We start from the raw sequence: 16,147 nt of genomic DNA on the forward strand, positions 1-16,147 counted from the left end.
CCATCTCACCAGCCCTCCCATGAGTTTTTTTTTTTTTTTTTGCGCGGAATGCCTTCAAGGTATGACTGGCTGTCTTGTGTTGTGGGGATGAACCACAGCAACCTGAGCCTGACTGCTTTGTTGAAGCAGCCACTTAAAGAACTGAGCTAAGGGGCAGGCCCCCTCCCATGAGTTTTTAAATGATGAATTGTTCTTTTGGTCTCTTCAGGAGGCCTGAAGTTAAAAGTTAGCCTGGAGCATGCTGTGGGCAGGGTGGATGCAGCCTGGGAGCTGGGCTGGGAGGCAGCAGAGGACCAGGGTCCGTGCTGGGCCAGGGAATGGGAATGGGGTAGATCTGTCTGAGGGAGGTGAGAAGGGAGGAGACAGCCCTGGGGCAGAGCAGGGTGAGCAAACCTCCCCTGGCTGCTCTCCACCGGGGCCATCCTGCACCTGTGCTGCACCCTGTAGGGTGAACCGGGCCAGGGGTGAAGCAGGGGCAGTACCTGCGTGGGCTGTGGGCTGCGGCTCCGCAGCGCCAGCCTCACCCTTGCCTTCTTGGCTCCTGCAGCTGCTCCAGACCACCAACAACTCCCCGATGAACTCCAAGCCCCAGCAGATTAAAATGCAGTCAACGAAAAAAGGTCCACTGTCCAAACGAGAAGAGGGGGGACCATCTGGTGGGCCGGCAGCAGGGGCAGCCCCTCCTGGGGATGAAGCCTCATCTCTAGGTGCTGGGCAGTCAAGTGTGCCTAGTGGTCTGCAGCCCCAGGTGAGTGGGGCCTGGGGTCCAGCAAGGAGGTGGGAGCGCATGGCCCCCAGGTAGCCAGCCCCTGGGAAGGGCTCTCAGCAACTGTTTGTGCAGGTGCTATCCAGGTTGTCTCTCACTATGTCAGAGTTGCTCCAGCTAAAATATGGCCTGTGTCACATCAGTGTAACTGGCCCTGTCTACCATTTAGTTTTAATGAAGTAAAATAGACTAGAAAATGTCAAACTGGGGCTGGGAGATGGCTCAATAGAATAATAGCTTGCCTGGCAAGCACAAGGGCCTGAGTTCAATCCTTGGTTCTGCCAAAGTAAAAAAAGAAAGAAAGAAAGAAAATGTCAGACTGGGCATAGTGGTGTACCCCTATGATCCCAGCACTCGGGAGGCTGAGGCAGGAGGATTGTTGTGAGTTTGAGACTAGTCTGGGCTACAAAGTGAGCTCAAGGCCAGCCTGAACTGCACGTGGCAAGACCCTGTCTCAGAGAGCTGAGAGAGAGAGATGTCAAGTGTACTTTTCATGGTAAGAGTAGACGTAGTGTTGACAGTGGCACGAGTGTGTCCCGGAGCCCAGAGCTAAGAGACACACCACTACCTTATGGGGCCTGCGTGGTCCCTCCTGGCATTCAGGGCACAGGCCTTGGCAGTTGCATGTGGCTTTCTCCCCAGGGCTCTGCCTGGCCTGGCAAAGGGTGGCGCCCCTTGGGCATGTCTCCCCAGTGTCTTTTCCTCTTCAGACCCCTTTGATGAAAGAAGCTTCTGGATGTATGTGTCGCAGGCATTCGCATCACCCCCACCCTAGCATATCATTTCCTCTGGTTCCATCACTGTCCTTCCCAGTCAGCAGTGGCAATTGTTAATTCATTCTTTTTTTTTTTTTTTTCAGAACCAGGGATTGAACTCAGGCCCTTGCGCTTGCCAGGGAAGCGCTTATTCCACTGACCCACCTCCCTGGCCCCTTGTTAATTCATTCTTTACTTCATGCTTCTCTGAAAGGCCCTGCACCATTATTGTGTATGGACAGGAGGTGCGGAGGGCAAAGTCGCCCCCAGCCTTCAGGCCAGGCTGCCTCCCCTCTGCCTGGCCCCTGCCACTCCACCCTGCTTACAGGGACAGTGCTTCTCAAGCTTCTCCTTTCTGTCTTTCAGTCCAAGCCCAGCAGTGGGGGCCGACGACGAGGGGGCCAACGCCACAAGGTGAAGTCCCAGGGGGCCTGTGTGACTCCTGCCAGCGGCTGTTGAATCTTCCCGGCTCAGCGCCCCACCCAGGGTCACACTCTGGCCGCCACCCACCAGCGGGCCAGCGGCGCTTCCTGCGCCCACCCACTCCCAGGCCACAGCCAGAGCCTCTCCGTTGTCCACCCCCGTTTTCCAGGGGGGCTGTAATTTATAAATGAGGAAGGCGGCCAGGCTTTGTGAGGACTGTCTCCTGCCCTCTTCCCCGCCTCCTTCCTCACTCACACATCTTTTGTACATCTGGGTCCTTAGTTTTTATCCTTTTTATTATATATCTCTCTCTGTTCAGCGTGCTGTGTGTGTGCAAGGCCCAGGAGTGTGGCGGCGGCCAGGGCCATGTCCTTCCCTCCTCTGTGGCTGGCCTTCCCAGCCGTCCATCTGTCTGTCAATGTGTCTGTCTTGATGAAACCCTCAGAGGCTGTAGAGGTTATCAGGAGCTGAAGGAGGCCAGCTTCCTTTCTCACTGCTCCTCTACCACTGTAGGGCTGGCTTGGGCTTCTCTGGGTGTCTGGGATTCCGTGCCTGCTGCTGCCAGGGCAGGGAACCGAGTCCAGTACTTGGGGGTTTTAACAGGGTGGAGCCGCTGGCTTCTCCGTGTCTCTCCCACCTCTTCCCCTTATTCCTTCACACGGGTGATGCTCAGAGCTCCTCAGTAGTAACTGTGAGTGCAGGAGTAGCGCTTGTGCCGTAGGATTCATCCCACCTGGCCGGGCCCTGCACCCCGAGCCAGGGCACCTGCTGGGCCTCCCCTGGAGACAATCCTGTGTTTTCCTGGGCTGGCCCTGGCTCTTGCCAGCGCTGCCCATCTGCCCAACTTTGAGGCCAGTTCCTTGCTGCCGCCTCCTGCTGCTGGGACCTTGGCCTTTTCTTGGGCCTCAGGGCATTGGATTGCTAGATTGGGCCTGGGCTGCTTGGAACTGGGTTTTCTAGCAGCTCCAAGTTGGTAGGTAGGGAAGGGCCCTTCTTGGCGACTGCCTCCTTGTATCCACCTTAGCCCAGCTGCTGCAGGAGCAGTCAGGTCCTCGCACAGGTCTGGAGGCCCCACTGGGTGTGGCAGGGCCCTTGAGGCGAGGCCTAGTGCGGAACACTTAGCACTGAGAAGCAGCGCTGCCTGGGGCGGGGCAGGGTGGCCCCGGCTGTCCTGGACTGGGCACTGCCCTGAAGCCCTCCCTTTAGGGTGACTAGCGGGCACAATTTCCTTCTCTAGCCACGGCAGACACCCAGCTGGCTGGGTCCTTCAGCCTCGCCTCCTTCCCATCTCCACCCCCCTCCTGTCCTCTGCTCCTGACTGCTGGTCCCTTCCCCTCCTTTCAACTGTTTCTAGTTACCACTGCCCCACGGCCATGGACTGACCAGACCAGCATTCACAATAAAAGTTTGTTCTAAGTGGACAGTGTTGTGTTCCTTGCCCAGCCCTCCAAGTGGAGGTGCTGCCACAGGAGGGACTCGGGCGGGCCTGCCCTCGAGTGCCTGCACAGCTCTTCAGCTTAAATTGTGTCTCTTCTTTAATCCTCTCTCATTGCTGAGACAAAATACTTGATGCTGAGACACAATATTCAATGCCAAAGCTAAGGGAGGAAAAATATATTTAATGAACAGTGGTTAGAGGTTTCAGTCCATATTCAGCTGGCTCCAAGGCAGAGGGGCACATGGCAGAGGGGCAACCTTCATGGCGGCAGAAGCCCACAAAAGCAACAAGAGAGAGCAAGGCAAGTCTCTTTGTTGCTTATATTGTATCCTGTCAGTGGGCTGATCCAGCAATCCCAACCTTAGACCCAGCATTGCACTATGAATCGGTCACACACTAGATTCAGCCACCTTTGAAAACATCTAGACAGGCTGGAGATTTAGCTGAGTAGTGGAACACTTGCCTAGCAAGCTGGAAGCCCTGGGTTTGGTTCTCAGCACCAAAATCAAAAAATAAACCTCAACTAAAAAAAAAAAAAGACTTGGAAACATTAGACAAAACAGTGAGCTGTGGCACAAGATGGCTTGCCTGTGTTTCCAGGAACCTGTTTCCTCATCTATGGCAAGAGGCAGACCCCACCTGGGTATGCATAGTCCGCGCAGGAGACCTGTACTGGCAGGGCTGTGGTGTGGCCACATCTAGCAGTGGACTCCCATGTGTCCTGGTCTGTGAGAGCTTGTGTCAGCAGGAATTGCTAGCCCTGTTTTGGTAAAGCCCAGCCTGCCCTGTCTGGCTCCAGTGCTGCGCTGTGGGCTCTGGTTGGCTTAGGCCAGTTGGAACTCACTCTGGTTTGACTGCTGCCCCTTTAAGTAGCAGTGGTCTCTACAACCATCATTTGTTTTGGGGGCTCTAGCTACCACCCTGCGCTCTCTCCTCAGGCACTTGAGGGTGGGTCTATGCCCCTAGCCCACTTCTGCAAGCAGGGAGCTGAGAGAATTCAGTGATTCGGTGTGGGTCACAGACTTCAAAAGTCCCAGCCTTCATTATTGCATTGGAGCAAAACCCCAGCCCATTTGAAGCTGACAGAAAATAAAGTTGTTTTCGGATGGCAGGGCCTGACCCGGCCATGCGGCAGAAAGACTTTGGCATCTCGCCAGGAGGAGGCCCTGGATGGGATGGGGCGGAGTGGCCAGAGCCCTGCCACAGACCGCCTGGCTCACTTGTGCCCAGTGCAGAGTGAGATGAAGTGACAGAAGCAGGCCCCACGCAGGGAACACAGATGTTGGGTGAGGATGGGGAGGCCCTCTGAGGTCCAGCAGCGTCTGCATGAGCAAAGACCAGCAGACTGCTGGTGTGTGAGTTCCAGGGACCTGTTTAGCAGCCTTTCCTGCTCTGGGACAATGTCTCCTTTGCAAATGGCTCAGAAAGAGGCAGAGCCAGCAGCGAGTGCAAATCCAGCTCTATTCTGGCACTCAGGACCCAAAGGTTCCACTAGACTTGCCCTCCAACCACTGGCTGGCTGCTCGTTCATCCCTGCTGCTGGTTCCTGCTTGTATTTTTTCAGCCATGGCAAGGCCTACCCCTGGGCAAAGTGCCTTGGCATGAGAGTTAGGGGACTCTGAGCAGTGGGGGCAGCTGTGGTTGGGAGGTCAGGACCCGATTCTTCTGAGCTGGTGGGTCCTAGTGCATCAGGGACTCACTTCCTTGCCCTTTCCCTGCACAGGTCCAGGACCCATGGAGGAGTTGTGTGTGAGGTGCACAGGGTCCACAGTTGGCATGACTTTCTGCCTCTGCTCCTTGGCAGAAAGGGCCTTAGTAACAGCTCATAAAAGTCAGCTCACTTCTTCCTTCCAGCCTTGGGCCCTGCAACATTGGTGCCAACCCTATTACAACTAGGTTGTAACCCAAAGTCCTGGGTTCTTATACTTCATCTCTTAGGGACATGGGCTTGGCCAAGAGTCCATTTCCTCATTTCCCCAAGAGCAGCTGCCCTGTGCAAAGCCCACATAAAAACCACATTCCACTGATCCTGGGCATCCTTTATTTTTTGCATAGGCATAAATTAGAATCTGGAGATTTAAAAAAAAAAATTAAGAACCAACAGTGCAGCATTTGTGACAGGAGAGTGCAGAGTAAGACCTGGTTGTCTTGGGGCAGGGACAGGGCTGAGCAGGGAGGGCCCAGTCCTCTAAGGCGAAGGGTACCAGCCTGCTCACAACCCCTCACTCCCTCCCCCTCCCCACAGGCTGGGACCAAGGAACTGAGAACCACCCAGTGCCCCAGAGAACGGGGCTAAGAATCAAGCCCTTAGCTTTTCAGTTAAAAAACAGACCTTGAAAAATATACACATAATACAGCAGGGCCTGTGGGTCTAAAGCCCCTTTTCCTCTGGCTTCCTCTCAGCCCCCACCCAGCTGCCGCTGCAGAAGCCAGAAAGGAAACAGAATCTGGGGGAGCTGAGAGCCCAGAGGGAGCCTGAGAAAGCCTTCTCTAGGTCCACTTAGCGGGTAGTGAGCCAACACAGACAGCCTTCCCTCCACTTGACACCCTGAATGGCGCCGTCATCACCGTAACTGACCAGGAGAGCCCAGGAAGTGCCCACTCCCCCAATTCTAGCTAATGGCCCCAGATAGGACTGGGCACCCCACAGCCTGGGGAATGTGAAGCTTGCTCTGGGTTACAGGGAGCCCCACTGCAGAACAGGGTACAGGGCGGCCCTCACCCTGGCATCAGCAGAGGAAAAAGCAAAGGCTATCCCAGCACAGGGAGTCCTACAGGTTGGCATAGGCGGCAGCCCTCCGATACCCTGGACAAATACAGCTTCTAGAGATCCTTGGGGTCTTAGAGGCCTGGCTTCTCCACGTCCCTGGCACCGGTCTTGCAGGGTCCTCTTGCCTGGTGCAGAGCAGGTTCCTCCAAGGCAGTGCTTCCCTGACTGAATGCACACTGTGCACCTCCTGTAGCCCTGTCTCTGCCATCTGGGCTTGGCACCTGCCTCCTCCAAACACACCTGGGCCAGAGCAGAGCCCTCACCTCCTCCTGCCACCAGTGCCCCACAGTATGTTACATATATACACTCGGTGGCCCAGCTCAGAGGACAGGATAAAGGGGACCACAGTGCTTTCTTTCCTTCTCCCTGGGGTCAGGGCTCTTCTTTCTTGCTCCCAGAAGTCAAAGCGCTGGTCAAGCATGTGGGGGCAGTGATGGGTGCTGCACACCCATCCTGGAGCAGGCTGTGTGCGGGGAGGAGTGTGGTCCCCAGTTGGTGGCAGGCACAGACTCAGGGCTAGTGGGTAGGCTCCCCATGCACCCTGAAGCGGTAGATGCAGGTGTACTCAGGGTGGCCCCAGTTGGTCAGGATCCGCAGCTCCACCACCTGGTATGCAGCCATTTTGGGGGTCTGGATAGAGACAGGGGTTCAGAGTGTCACAGAGCCCTTTGAGACCTCAGTGGCAGAGAACTGGGCTGGGGAGAGGGCCATGTCTGGGGCCGGATGGTCCCTCCCCTCCCCTGGAGCTCTGAAGGGTACCAGGCACGTGGTCCTCGGCCCACTTGCAAGTGGCCTTGGTGCCAGGACCTGTACAATGCACTAAGCCAGAGATAACTTCACTGTGAGTGGCAGAAGTCCCTTTCTCAGGGCCGGGGAGATGGCTCAGTAGAATAAGCACTTCCCTGGCAAGCACAGGGACCTGAGTTCAGTCCCCGGTTCCAAAAAAAAAAAAAAAAAAGTCCCTTTCTCAAGTGCCCATTGGCCTTGTCCTCTGTGCTTCAAGCCAGCGTCTGGGCCAGCATTTACACCCCTTCTCACCCTGCTGAAGCCACAAGGGTGGTGCCTTCCTGGCCCGTTCATTGGGTGCTTCCTGCACCCGCCCTTCACTTTCAGTCTGCAGACCGCCTGGGGAACCCCCTCCCAGGACTTCCTCACCAGCCTGGAGCTGACAACAGTTGACATCTAGTCTAGCCCCTTTCTGTGCCACTGGACGGCCCCACATGTGCCTGTCCATCCCCAGCTCTGCATCAGCTGCTCTTGGCACTGGCTCCAGCACTGTGCTGTAGCTTGCAAGCTGTCCTGTGCTCCCCCTTGTTCCCCCAGCCTGCCATTCAGAGCCTCACTCCCCACATCCCCTCTGTCCTCAGCCATTCTGGCCCACTTACCGGCAACCACTTCCAGGCCCCACTTCCAGACCCTATACCCAGGATCCAGGCTTGTCCCTTTCCATTCACATTTTTTTTTTTTTTTTTTTTGTGTGTGTGTGTGGTCAGCTCAGCCCACCAGGGGGCAGGGCTGGCTGGCATGTGGTGCTGGGGGATTGAACCGCGGTCCCTGTGCTTTACTAAGCTTGTTCTAAGTAGGTGCTTTAGACCACTGAGCCATCTCACCAGCCCCTCCATTCACATTTGACCTTAACACACACATGGTCCTGTCACCTAAGACATGCCAGTGTCATGCCCCCAGCCCTGAGACCTGAAAGTCCTGTCTTGGGTCTTTCCCTGCACTGTCTTCTCCCCACATCTTACAGTTTTCCCTTCCTTGGTTGCCTCAAATTCATCTGGATGGATTGGTTGAATGCAGGTTCCCAGGTGTCCTCAGCCCTGAGCAATCATTCTCAGGTAGGGCCTGGGCATCTGCATCTCTGACATAGACCAGAGGCCCATTCCAGCTTAAACCACAGCCACCGCCTGAGCTCGCAGCTGGCCGTGCCCTAGCACTGCTGGCCTCTCTTCCCAGAACACTCTTCATGGCTGTGTGTCCTGGAAACCCCAACTCTACTTTCCTAAAACTCTCCTTGGGGGAGTCTTAAGCTCCCAACTCTGCACTTCTGGAAGGGGCTCTCTTGGGTGCCATCTACAGGGTGTGACATCTCTACTTCTGTACCCTAAAGGCAGGAAGGCCTGCGTCTCTCACTGAACCCTGTGCCTGGCAGAACAAGTGCCTTAGAAACATCTGGTGCCCACATGGAAAGCAAGGTGCCACCTCACTGGTGCAACTGTCCTGTACCTGGAAGTAGAAGGTCTGAATGGGCTCCCCGTCCTGATCATAGGTGAATGTGCCAAGAAGCACGCCCTCTTGTTGCAGGTCTTCATCCAAGCCCTGCAGAAGAGCAGAAGGGATGGAGGGAGAGGTGGGAGGGTAGGGTGGTACTGTGCTGACTTGGTCCCACCCCCTAGCTCAGCAGACCTGCCAGGACTTCCAGGGTTCTGGTCTGAGTGCTGGCCATGGCTACCACAGGGCTACCCTGTGGCCCATGAGGACCACTTATCTCTCGTGCCTCAGTTTCTTCCTCTGTAGCCTAAGACAACTAGGAATGAACTTGGCCGCCTCTCTATCTGGTCCTACCTCTCTGAATCTCCTCACCTCCCTCCTAGCCAGAGTGACCCCAACCCAGTCCTGCAGAGACCCACAGGCTCTTCCTGCAGTGCTTTCAGCCCACATCGGCCAGATACTCACAAAGATGGCAAAGTCCTTGGGGGCACTGGAGATGGTGCTGTTGGGAGATAGGGCCTTGGGCACGTGTTCTAAGGTGACAGCCGTGGGCCGGATGCGGGCAGACAGGCGGACCACAGCGAACCCCTGGGGCCCCTGGAAGGCCCAACAGTTGCCTGGGTGCACATCTGGCTGGAAGGTTTAGAAGGCAAGATAGGTCAGGGCCTGGTCCAGCTCTGGCTGACCCAGCAAGGTTGTCCCCACTGTGCTCAGAGCCATGCTGGGGTCCCCATGGGGTGCCTACCTGGAGAATGACCCGGGGAGACTGGGAGTGGTACCATAGTGGGATGCCAAAGAGGCTGAGGAGGGCGGTTTTGGTCTCGTAGGTCTCTGAACATCGGGTACTGATAACACTGGCTCCTGACATGGATAAGAAAGGCAGGATGGGCACCCACAGCTGGCCAGCTGAGGGTGCCAGCCACAGGAACCCAGCATGAAGGGCTGAAGCAGTTAGAGGGGGGCCTGCCACTGCCTGGACCCTTGGTGAGCACAGAGGGCAGCTGCCCCAGATCCTGGCCCATGGATGTCAGCCTCTTTCCTCCTGAGATGCGGCTTGGTACCCCCTCTTCCTGAGCGTCACCTTGGCTCAACCTAGGTTGGGTGATCTGTGTCGACCTCAAGCTCTGCCTGCTGAGCACCATGTCTGCCTGGCAAATGCCAGAGGCCCACCTGTTGTGCAGATCAGGACAAGACAAAGTGAGAAAGGCTGCGCACAAACCTCCCGATTCCAGGGCGTAGTCCACCATCCCGATGCGGTCCTCACTGTAGCGCTGCAGAGCCTGCTTTACGATCTGGTGCACCTGCTAAAATGGGCAGGGGACAGTCTCAGTGGGAAGCAGATGTCTCATGCCCTGGGCTGGCTCCCTGCAGATAACCCCACTGGGCAGGCACCATGCTGTCGCCAGGAAACAGCACACCCCCACCCTCAGTGGCCCAAACACACAAAAGTGACCTCCTATGTCACTTGCATCTGGAACATACTGTCCAGACCCACAGCTCCGGGAGGGACAGCTGTGTGTCTATGGGGTGGCCTTGTTCCTCACCTCCTCTGTCACCCCGACCACACCTTCGTTCTGCAGTGTCCGTCCCAGCAAGGCCGCAGCCTCCCGAGCTGACTTGCCCTGCATCTCTGTCACATGGGCAAGGATCTTGCTCTCCAGCTCCTGCAGCTGAGCTTGCACCTCCTCTCTCTGGAGGAGCCCGGAGCGGGCACCCCCACCTTGGAGAAGGAAGTGACTGACCCAGGCAGGGAACTGAGATTCCACCTAGGGACAAGACACAGTGTAACTGGGAGCCTTGCAGGAACTGCTGTGTGCTCTGGCCAGGCCAGCAGAGTAGGGTGGTGCTCATTTAGGGAGCAGGTCTGAGGGAAAGGGTTGTGAGCTCTCCCTGGGCACCCATGAGAAACAGGAAGCCCGCGCCTGTGTCACATCCAGCTGCAGCCTCCTGGGAATAACAGGGATAAGAGGCGCCTGCTGTGCACACCCAGGGCAGACCATCCCGGACAAGGGGGTGTGCAGCCAGGGTCTGGGGTGCTTCCACTCACTTCCTGCCTCACAGCCTGGATCTTCTGGGGCAGCAGCCCCACTTCATCCTCCACCGAGCTCTGCTTCAGGGTCAGAGCCGCCAGTTCCTGCCGCAGGCCGGCTAGCTGGGCCTCCAGCCGCCCCAGCTCCTGCACAGAGTTCTCCTGGATGGCCTCCTGGGTCATGCTGGCCCCAAAGGGAGAGCAGTAAGGGGACAGGGTCAGGTCAAGCTGAGGAAGGACAAGGATGCCCTGGCTGGCCCTTGTCACACAGCATGTGCCTACTGTGAGCTTGAGGACAGGGCCTGCCCTCGGGGGCCTAGCTGTTGCAGGAGTCTGGCCCTGGCTTGCCTGGCCTAGAGACAATTCTGATTTGGTCCCCACTATGTCCAGAGTCTGTACTTTCTCTTGCCATGGCCTTTCAACCTCCTCAAGGATAGACACGTGGGCTGTGTGGAGGCCATGCTGCTAGCATGAGCCCACACAGAGAAGGCAGCGGCCATCAGTCAGGCCTGTATCTTACTGCAGTGCCTGCCTGCAGCCTCTAACCTCCCACACGACCCTCCACTAGACTGGCTGCCTCAGCCACCTTGCCTGCTTCATGGGACAGTCAGAACCCACTCTGGGGTCTGCTCCCAGATCTGCCTGGGGTGGGGTGCAGTGCAGCCTAGGCCAGTTGGTGGGGTGCTTACCTCTGCCACTCTGACTTGAGGTGCTGGATGCGAGCTTCAGACTCCTGAGACAGGAAGGAACAAATATAAGACATACTGGATACTGGGCTCAGAGAACGTGGCCTCCAGAGGAGGACCTGCCCTCCACTGGGGTCTCTGCTCAACCACGTGTCTGGCCAGGGTCACTGGGCCCTGCACAGACCTCCACTGGCTTCCTGGCAGACGTCCTCAAAAGTCGCACCCCCCACCTGACAGCGTGCACACACTGGGCATGACAGCCGCCCGGCCTTGCATGCTCCCAGCAGGGAGCTGAGCTCACACAGACACAGCCCTCCCGCTCGGTGGCCCAGGAGTCCTCCTGCAAGGACCAAAGGTCCAGGGGTCTCGCAGTCCAAGGAAAGATGAGGAAATGGGCCAGGACCTGGCACAAGCAGATGCTGACCTGGGAGGCCTGGACGATTTTCTTGAAGAGGTCCTCCGAGTCCTGGTGATGTTCTGCCCTCACGGCAGCCAGTTCTTCCTGTCAGACATGGAGAAGAGGATAGGACAGCTGTGCTTGCAGGGGTGCTTGGGACTGGGAGGGGCTTAGCTGGGATTCAGCCGGGGGTCTTTTGGTTCACAGGCTTCAGCTCTTGGCCACAGAGCTCTGACCTGGTGTCAGCGCTGTGCTGTAAATCCCATGTCTCACAACATGGGGGCAGGGAGGACGGGGCAGACTGCATGTGAAAGAGGACACCTGTGGTGCAGCTAGGCTCAGAGGCAAGTGGCAGAGCTGCCTGCCCCTAAAGGACACATGCAGTCTCCTCTCTCCGCCACACCCACAGCCACAAGATCACATGATGTCACCCAAAAGCAACACACAGCTTTCTCCTCCCCCAGCTTGCTAGGCTCTCCCACCTGGATGCGAGTGGCAGTGTCCCTTCGGAAGTCCTCCTTCAGGGCAGCCTCCCGGCGGCTCACCAGCCCCTCCAGGAGCGCCAAAGTGTCCTCCTGGCTCAAGCCACTGCCACCCCCCTGGCCAGGGGCCCCCTGCCGAAGCTCTAGGCGCTCTAGCCGGATGGACTCCCTCTGCCAGTTGGAGGAAAACTCAGCAGCCAGAGCCTCCAGGCGCCGCTCCAGGGAGTTTACTTTGGAGAGGATGCGCTGCTCAGCCTGCAGGGTGGGAAGGAGGGGACACACATGAGGGACAGGGTGCCCCATCATTGAGGCAGAGGGAGGAGGAGAGCCAGGAACGCCCTGCCCCGGGGCAGGAAGGTGCAGAGCGCCAGCCGGGTGTGTTGATAGAGTGAGGTGATGTGTGGAATAGCCAGGAGGGGCCCCAGGACAAGCTGTGAGAGCCAGCCCTCGATTGTCTCAGGAAAGGGTGTGATGCTGCAGGACACCTTGGGGGCCTGGGGGGCCGCCTGCTGGCTTGCTCCTGAGTTCCAGCTGGTGGTTCTCAATTGTGGCCACTCCTTCCCCAGAAGAGGACATGGTTCGAAAGTGCTTTCTTTTTCCTCTTTATCTGGGTGCCCAAGGTGGAGGAACAGTCACTTGGACCTCAAGGTGACATCTGATAGTGTTGTGAATTTCAAGACCCTTGTTGGCATAAAGAACAAAATCGTCCTCAAGGGAAATTATAAAGCACAATCTGCCAACTGTCAAGTCAAGTAAAAACGCTGAGTGGCAGAGGTTCTGATTTCTAGAAATCTCCTTTTCTATTGTTTTTTGAAGCAGGGTCTCACTATGTAGCCCAGGCTGACCTTGAACTCCATGCAGTCCTTCTGACTTCACTCCCAAGTACTGGGATTACAGGTGGAGTTACAGTTGTTACCCCACCCGGCAGGAGTCCCATAGTTTTAAACAGTCCCAGCCAGTGCCCTTGCCACCACCCTCCCCCAAGCCCACTGTTTTTGTTTATGCAAACGTCAGTGAGACAAAGGGCAGCCCATGCTTTACTTCCTCCTCTTAAGGAAAAGGTGCCCCACGTTGAATATAATGATGAAAAAGGCAAGAGGGAGATGACAGAATACATCATTACTTTGAGATAGTAAGATCATGCTCAGAAAATATCCACAAAAATGTATCAAAGCGAGCAGGATACAAATAGCATTCAGGCAACGCTAACTGGGGTACTAAGAATTTTAAGTGACCTGACCTTATACCACACCCTGGCTGTGTGTCTGCCTGTCATCTGTCAACCCCATGGGACCACAGGCTCCTTGAGGGCTGAGCCCAGGCTTGATTCTCCTTTAGACACTGGCAGATTTTAAACTGGCACCATCCCTTACTCCTTCCCATGTCTGTACCCCCTGCAGCCGTGTGGCTTCCTCCTCTGACTTGGAACCTACCCGGCTTCTGTGACATCAAGGCTCAGTGAGCCTGGGGGTAACCTAAGTGTCCCTGGAGAGCAGCTGTCCCTGCAAGGGCCCAGACCAGCCAGCCAACCATGTGCAACACACACGGCCCAGCCATGTTAACCTGTCCTTGCTCAGATAAGAAGGACCACCCAACCCAGACTCTTGAGCCGGTCAAATGCTGTGGTTTCTGGCCGCAGAGTTCATTTCTCTGTGATCACAAGTGTGCAGCAGGATATTACATTACACACAGAACAGGCTCAGGGAATCTTGGTGAGATTGTAGGAATGAAGAAATCAATAATTAGTCCTCTGCCTCCATTTTTTGACCTAAGGATGCAGCTAATTTTAGGGTACTAGTCTAAGTCATGTTTAATTGCAGCACCTCCTCTCCCCAGCACCTGCACCCATAAAGCAGGGAAAGGGGCGTCACAGTAGGATAGCATCTCCTCATGCTGTGGTAGTGCAAGGTGTGAGGCAGGGACACCAGGTGCAGGCACAGGGGAGCCAGGGGCTGCTCACACCTCGGTGCTCACCTGGAAATGTGGGGCCGAGTCTCTGGAGTCCCACAGCTCAGGCTGCTTCCTGCTGTCTCTTGCTGTCCACCAGGAGACCACAGCAGGGTGCAACGTCTGTAGCCCAAAGGGGTAGAAGTACCAAGCACCTGTGCACAGGGACAGGCTGGTCACACCCGAGGAGATAGCAGCAGAATCTCCTTGGTTACCATGGCTGTGTCACCTACAGACCCCTGCTTGGCCAGCGGTGGCACTTCTGGTTGATGGCCTCAAAGGTTGCCCATTCTCCCATTCCCCAGGGCCCTTTAGCCGGTCTATAGATGACAAAGGTAGAGAGGACAGTGACAACAAGTTAGGGGTGATCCCAGGGTTGAACCCAGGGCCCTGTGAGAGGTTCTCAGGCCTGGCCTCATAGCAGTTACCCCAGAGGTAGCTTTGAAAACATCCATGATTGCACCCTCCAGGGAGAGCTGACTGGCCTCGGCTTGGACCCTGTGTGGCAGTTTTAGAACTCCCCAGGGGACTGTGTGGGCTGCCAGGGCTAAGTGTCCTTGAGCCAAAAGACAGCACCTGGGCACAAAGCTGCAGCCAGACAGGTATACACTTCTTGCTTTGGGGACATCTATTTGTGCTGTTTACTCCTAAGGGGTGTGGGGTTGGGGAGAACATGGAAAATCAAGGTGGTTAAGGGGTCTCCATCCAGGTAAGCTCACGTGGGTCTGAATACTAGGCCGGGAGCAGGTGAAAGGGAAGAGAGCCACCCCTTCCCCCGTGTGCAGATCACCAGCCCCCATCCTCCTGCATCCCCAGGGGATGACTAAGACACATAGCTAAATAGCATGGGATAAGGCCTGGGAAAGTGCTTTCTGGATAAACTGTCACCCAATTAGAGAGGAGCATTATTATTTTAAGGGTGATGCCCAGTTTCCACTGGTCATGAACAGGAAACAAAGAGGAAACCGACATTTGGGAAAATGTCCTACCCTGTCATTAATAGAAGAAATACAAGTTGAATAGCTGCTAAACCTATAAAACCAACTCTAAAAACTGATAAAGCGCAGTCTTTAATTATGAATTGGTACAGTCATTAAAAGTAAGCCTGAGGGCTACGTAGGCAGCTCGTGTGAAACTGGCAAACTCAAGTGTTGTTGTCAAAGAGAACATAAAACATAAACATTGGTAGGATGTGGTGGCACTTGCCTATAAACCCAGCTGCTTGAGAGGCTGAGGCAGGAGAATGCTAGTTTGAGGCTAGCCTAGGCAACCTAGCAGAACCCTGTCTCAAAAAAAAAAAAAAAAAAAAGGGGGGGGGGCCGTGGGGCTGTTGATGTAGCTTGGGGACAGAGCACTTGCCTAAGCACAAGAAAGGCCCTGGGTTCAACCCCAGAACTGGGGCTAGGAGAATCCTAGAAAACACAAATACAAAAAAGATGGCTCCAAAGACTGACACAAGCCATGCAGCTAGCACGTGACTGTGCTTTTCAGCGTGGAAAAGGAATATATATTTCCCTTTATTACTTCACTGTTTTTAGATTAAAGACAGCTAAAGATTTAACTGAATCTTGTAAAGACAATTCTCCACACGGGCTATGTCCTGATTTGGGAAGGAGGGAAAAGGACTGCTACTAATAATAGCCTCCGAGTTTCTGCTGGCTACCCATGCTCTGTTGGGGTGTATTCCTGCCTGGGAAGGCCTGGAGAGCACCCCAGATGTGCCCAGCTGAGGGCAAGGTCAGTGGGTCGGGCTCTGTTGCCTTTGCCCCCAAACACCCCACCCCAGAGCTCAGCAGCAGCAGACAGGGAGGACCCCACAGGGTGGCAGGTGGGAAGGCCTGTGCCCCCTCCCAGCCCCGGCTCAGCTCACCGTAGGTCAGGCCTGTCAGGAGCAGCAGCAGCAGGAGGAACCACAGGAAGGTCTTGAGGGATGAAAAGCGCCTGGAGGGAGGACACACAGGGTGCAGACATGAGGGGGAGCTTGGGGGGGTCCCTGTTCCCACACCAAGCCCGTCAGACTTTCTGAATAGAATTGAGGGGGACAATTCTTGAACTTCTCATGGGACCAGGGCCAGAATGAAAGCCACAGTTTTCTCTGTAGGGCATGGGGTGATTGGGACAATTTTAACTGTGAATTTTACTGCTGTGATTAACAATAAATGGTGTGGGGCCGGGGAGATGGCTCAGTGGAATAAGTGCTTCTCTGGCAAGTGCAAGGGGCTGAGTTCAATCCCTGGTTC

At 55.8% G+C, this 16,147-nt stretch overlaps 2 protein-coding genes and 1 long non-coding RNA gene across 6 annotated transcripts in view; 2 read left to right on the forward strand and 1 right to left on the reverse strand.

Annotated features, from left to right (window-relative positions):
- Gtpbp1 (GTP binding protein 1) overlaps nt 1-3,363 on the forward strand; it is a 32,437-nt gene extending 29,074 nt beyond the window's left edge. For all 3 annotated transcript variants that reach the window (XM_004634624.3, XM_023718967.1, XM_023718968.1), the window contains 2 exons: nt 548-748; nt 1,888-3,363. In XM_004634624.3, the coding sequence (XP_004634681.1) occupies nt 548-748; nt 1,888-1,980 (294 nt within the window). In that variant the 3' untranslated portion in view covers nt 1,981-3,363. The remainder of the gene's footprint in view (nt 1-547; nt 749-1,887) is intronic.
- A 2,014-nt stretch (nt 3,364-5,377) lies between these two features.
- Nucleotides 5,378-16,147, forward strand: part of LOC111817614 — a 20,539-nt gene continuing 9,769 nt past the window's right edge. The window contains exons 1-3 of the long non-coding RNA XR_002821766.1: nt 5,378-6,280; nt 9,684-9,695; nt 10,903-10,906. This is a non-coding gene — a long non-coding RNA (uncharacterized LOC111817614). The remainder of the gene's footprint in view (nt 6,281-9,683; nt 9,696-10,902; nt 10,907-16,147) is intronic.
- Nucleotides 6,384-16,147, reverse strand: part of Sun2 (Sad1 and UNC84 domain containing 2) — a 16,238-nt gene continuing 6,474 nt past the window's right edge. For both annotated transcript variants that reach the window (XM_004634696.2, XM_023718951.1), the window contains exons 7-18: nt 15,778-15,848; nt 13,935-14,062; nt 11,961-12,215; nt 11,506-11,583; nt 11,085-11,128; nt 10,414-10,579; nt 9,911-10,132; nt 9,586-9,670; nt 9,112-9,227; nt 8,832-8,999; nt 8,382-8,474; nt 6,384-6,782 (exon numbers count right to left, since the gene is read on the reverse strand). In XM_004634696.2, the coding sequence (XP_004634753.1) occupies nt 6,669-6,782; nt 8,382-8,474; nt 8,832-8,999; nt 9,112-9,227; nt 9,586-9,670; nt 9,911-10,132; nt 10,414-10,579; nt 11,085-11,128; nt 11,506-11,583; nt 11,961-12,215; nt 13,935-14,062; nt 15,778-15,848 (1,540 nt within the window). In that variant the 3' untranslated portion in view covers nt 6,384-6,668. The remainder of the gene's footprint in view (nt 6,783-8,381; nt 8,475-8,831; nt 9,000-9,111; nt 9,228-9,585; nt 9,671-9,910; nt 10,133-10,413; nt 10,580-11,084; nt 11,129-11,505; nt 11,584-11,960; nt 12,216-13,934; nt 14,063-15,777; nt 15,849-16,147) is intronic.

Source organism: Octodon degus, unplaced genomic scaffold (genome assembly GCF_000260255.1).
Source record: "Octodon degus isolate 3935 unplaced genomic scaffold, OctDeg1.0 scaffold00064, whole genome shotgun sequence".
Classification (NCBI taxonomy): domain Eukaryota; kingdom Metazoa; phylum Chordata; class Mammalia; order Rodentia; family Octodontidae; genus Octodon; species Octodon degus.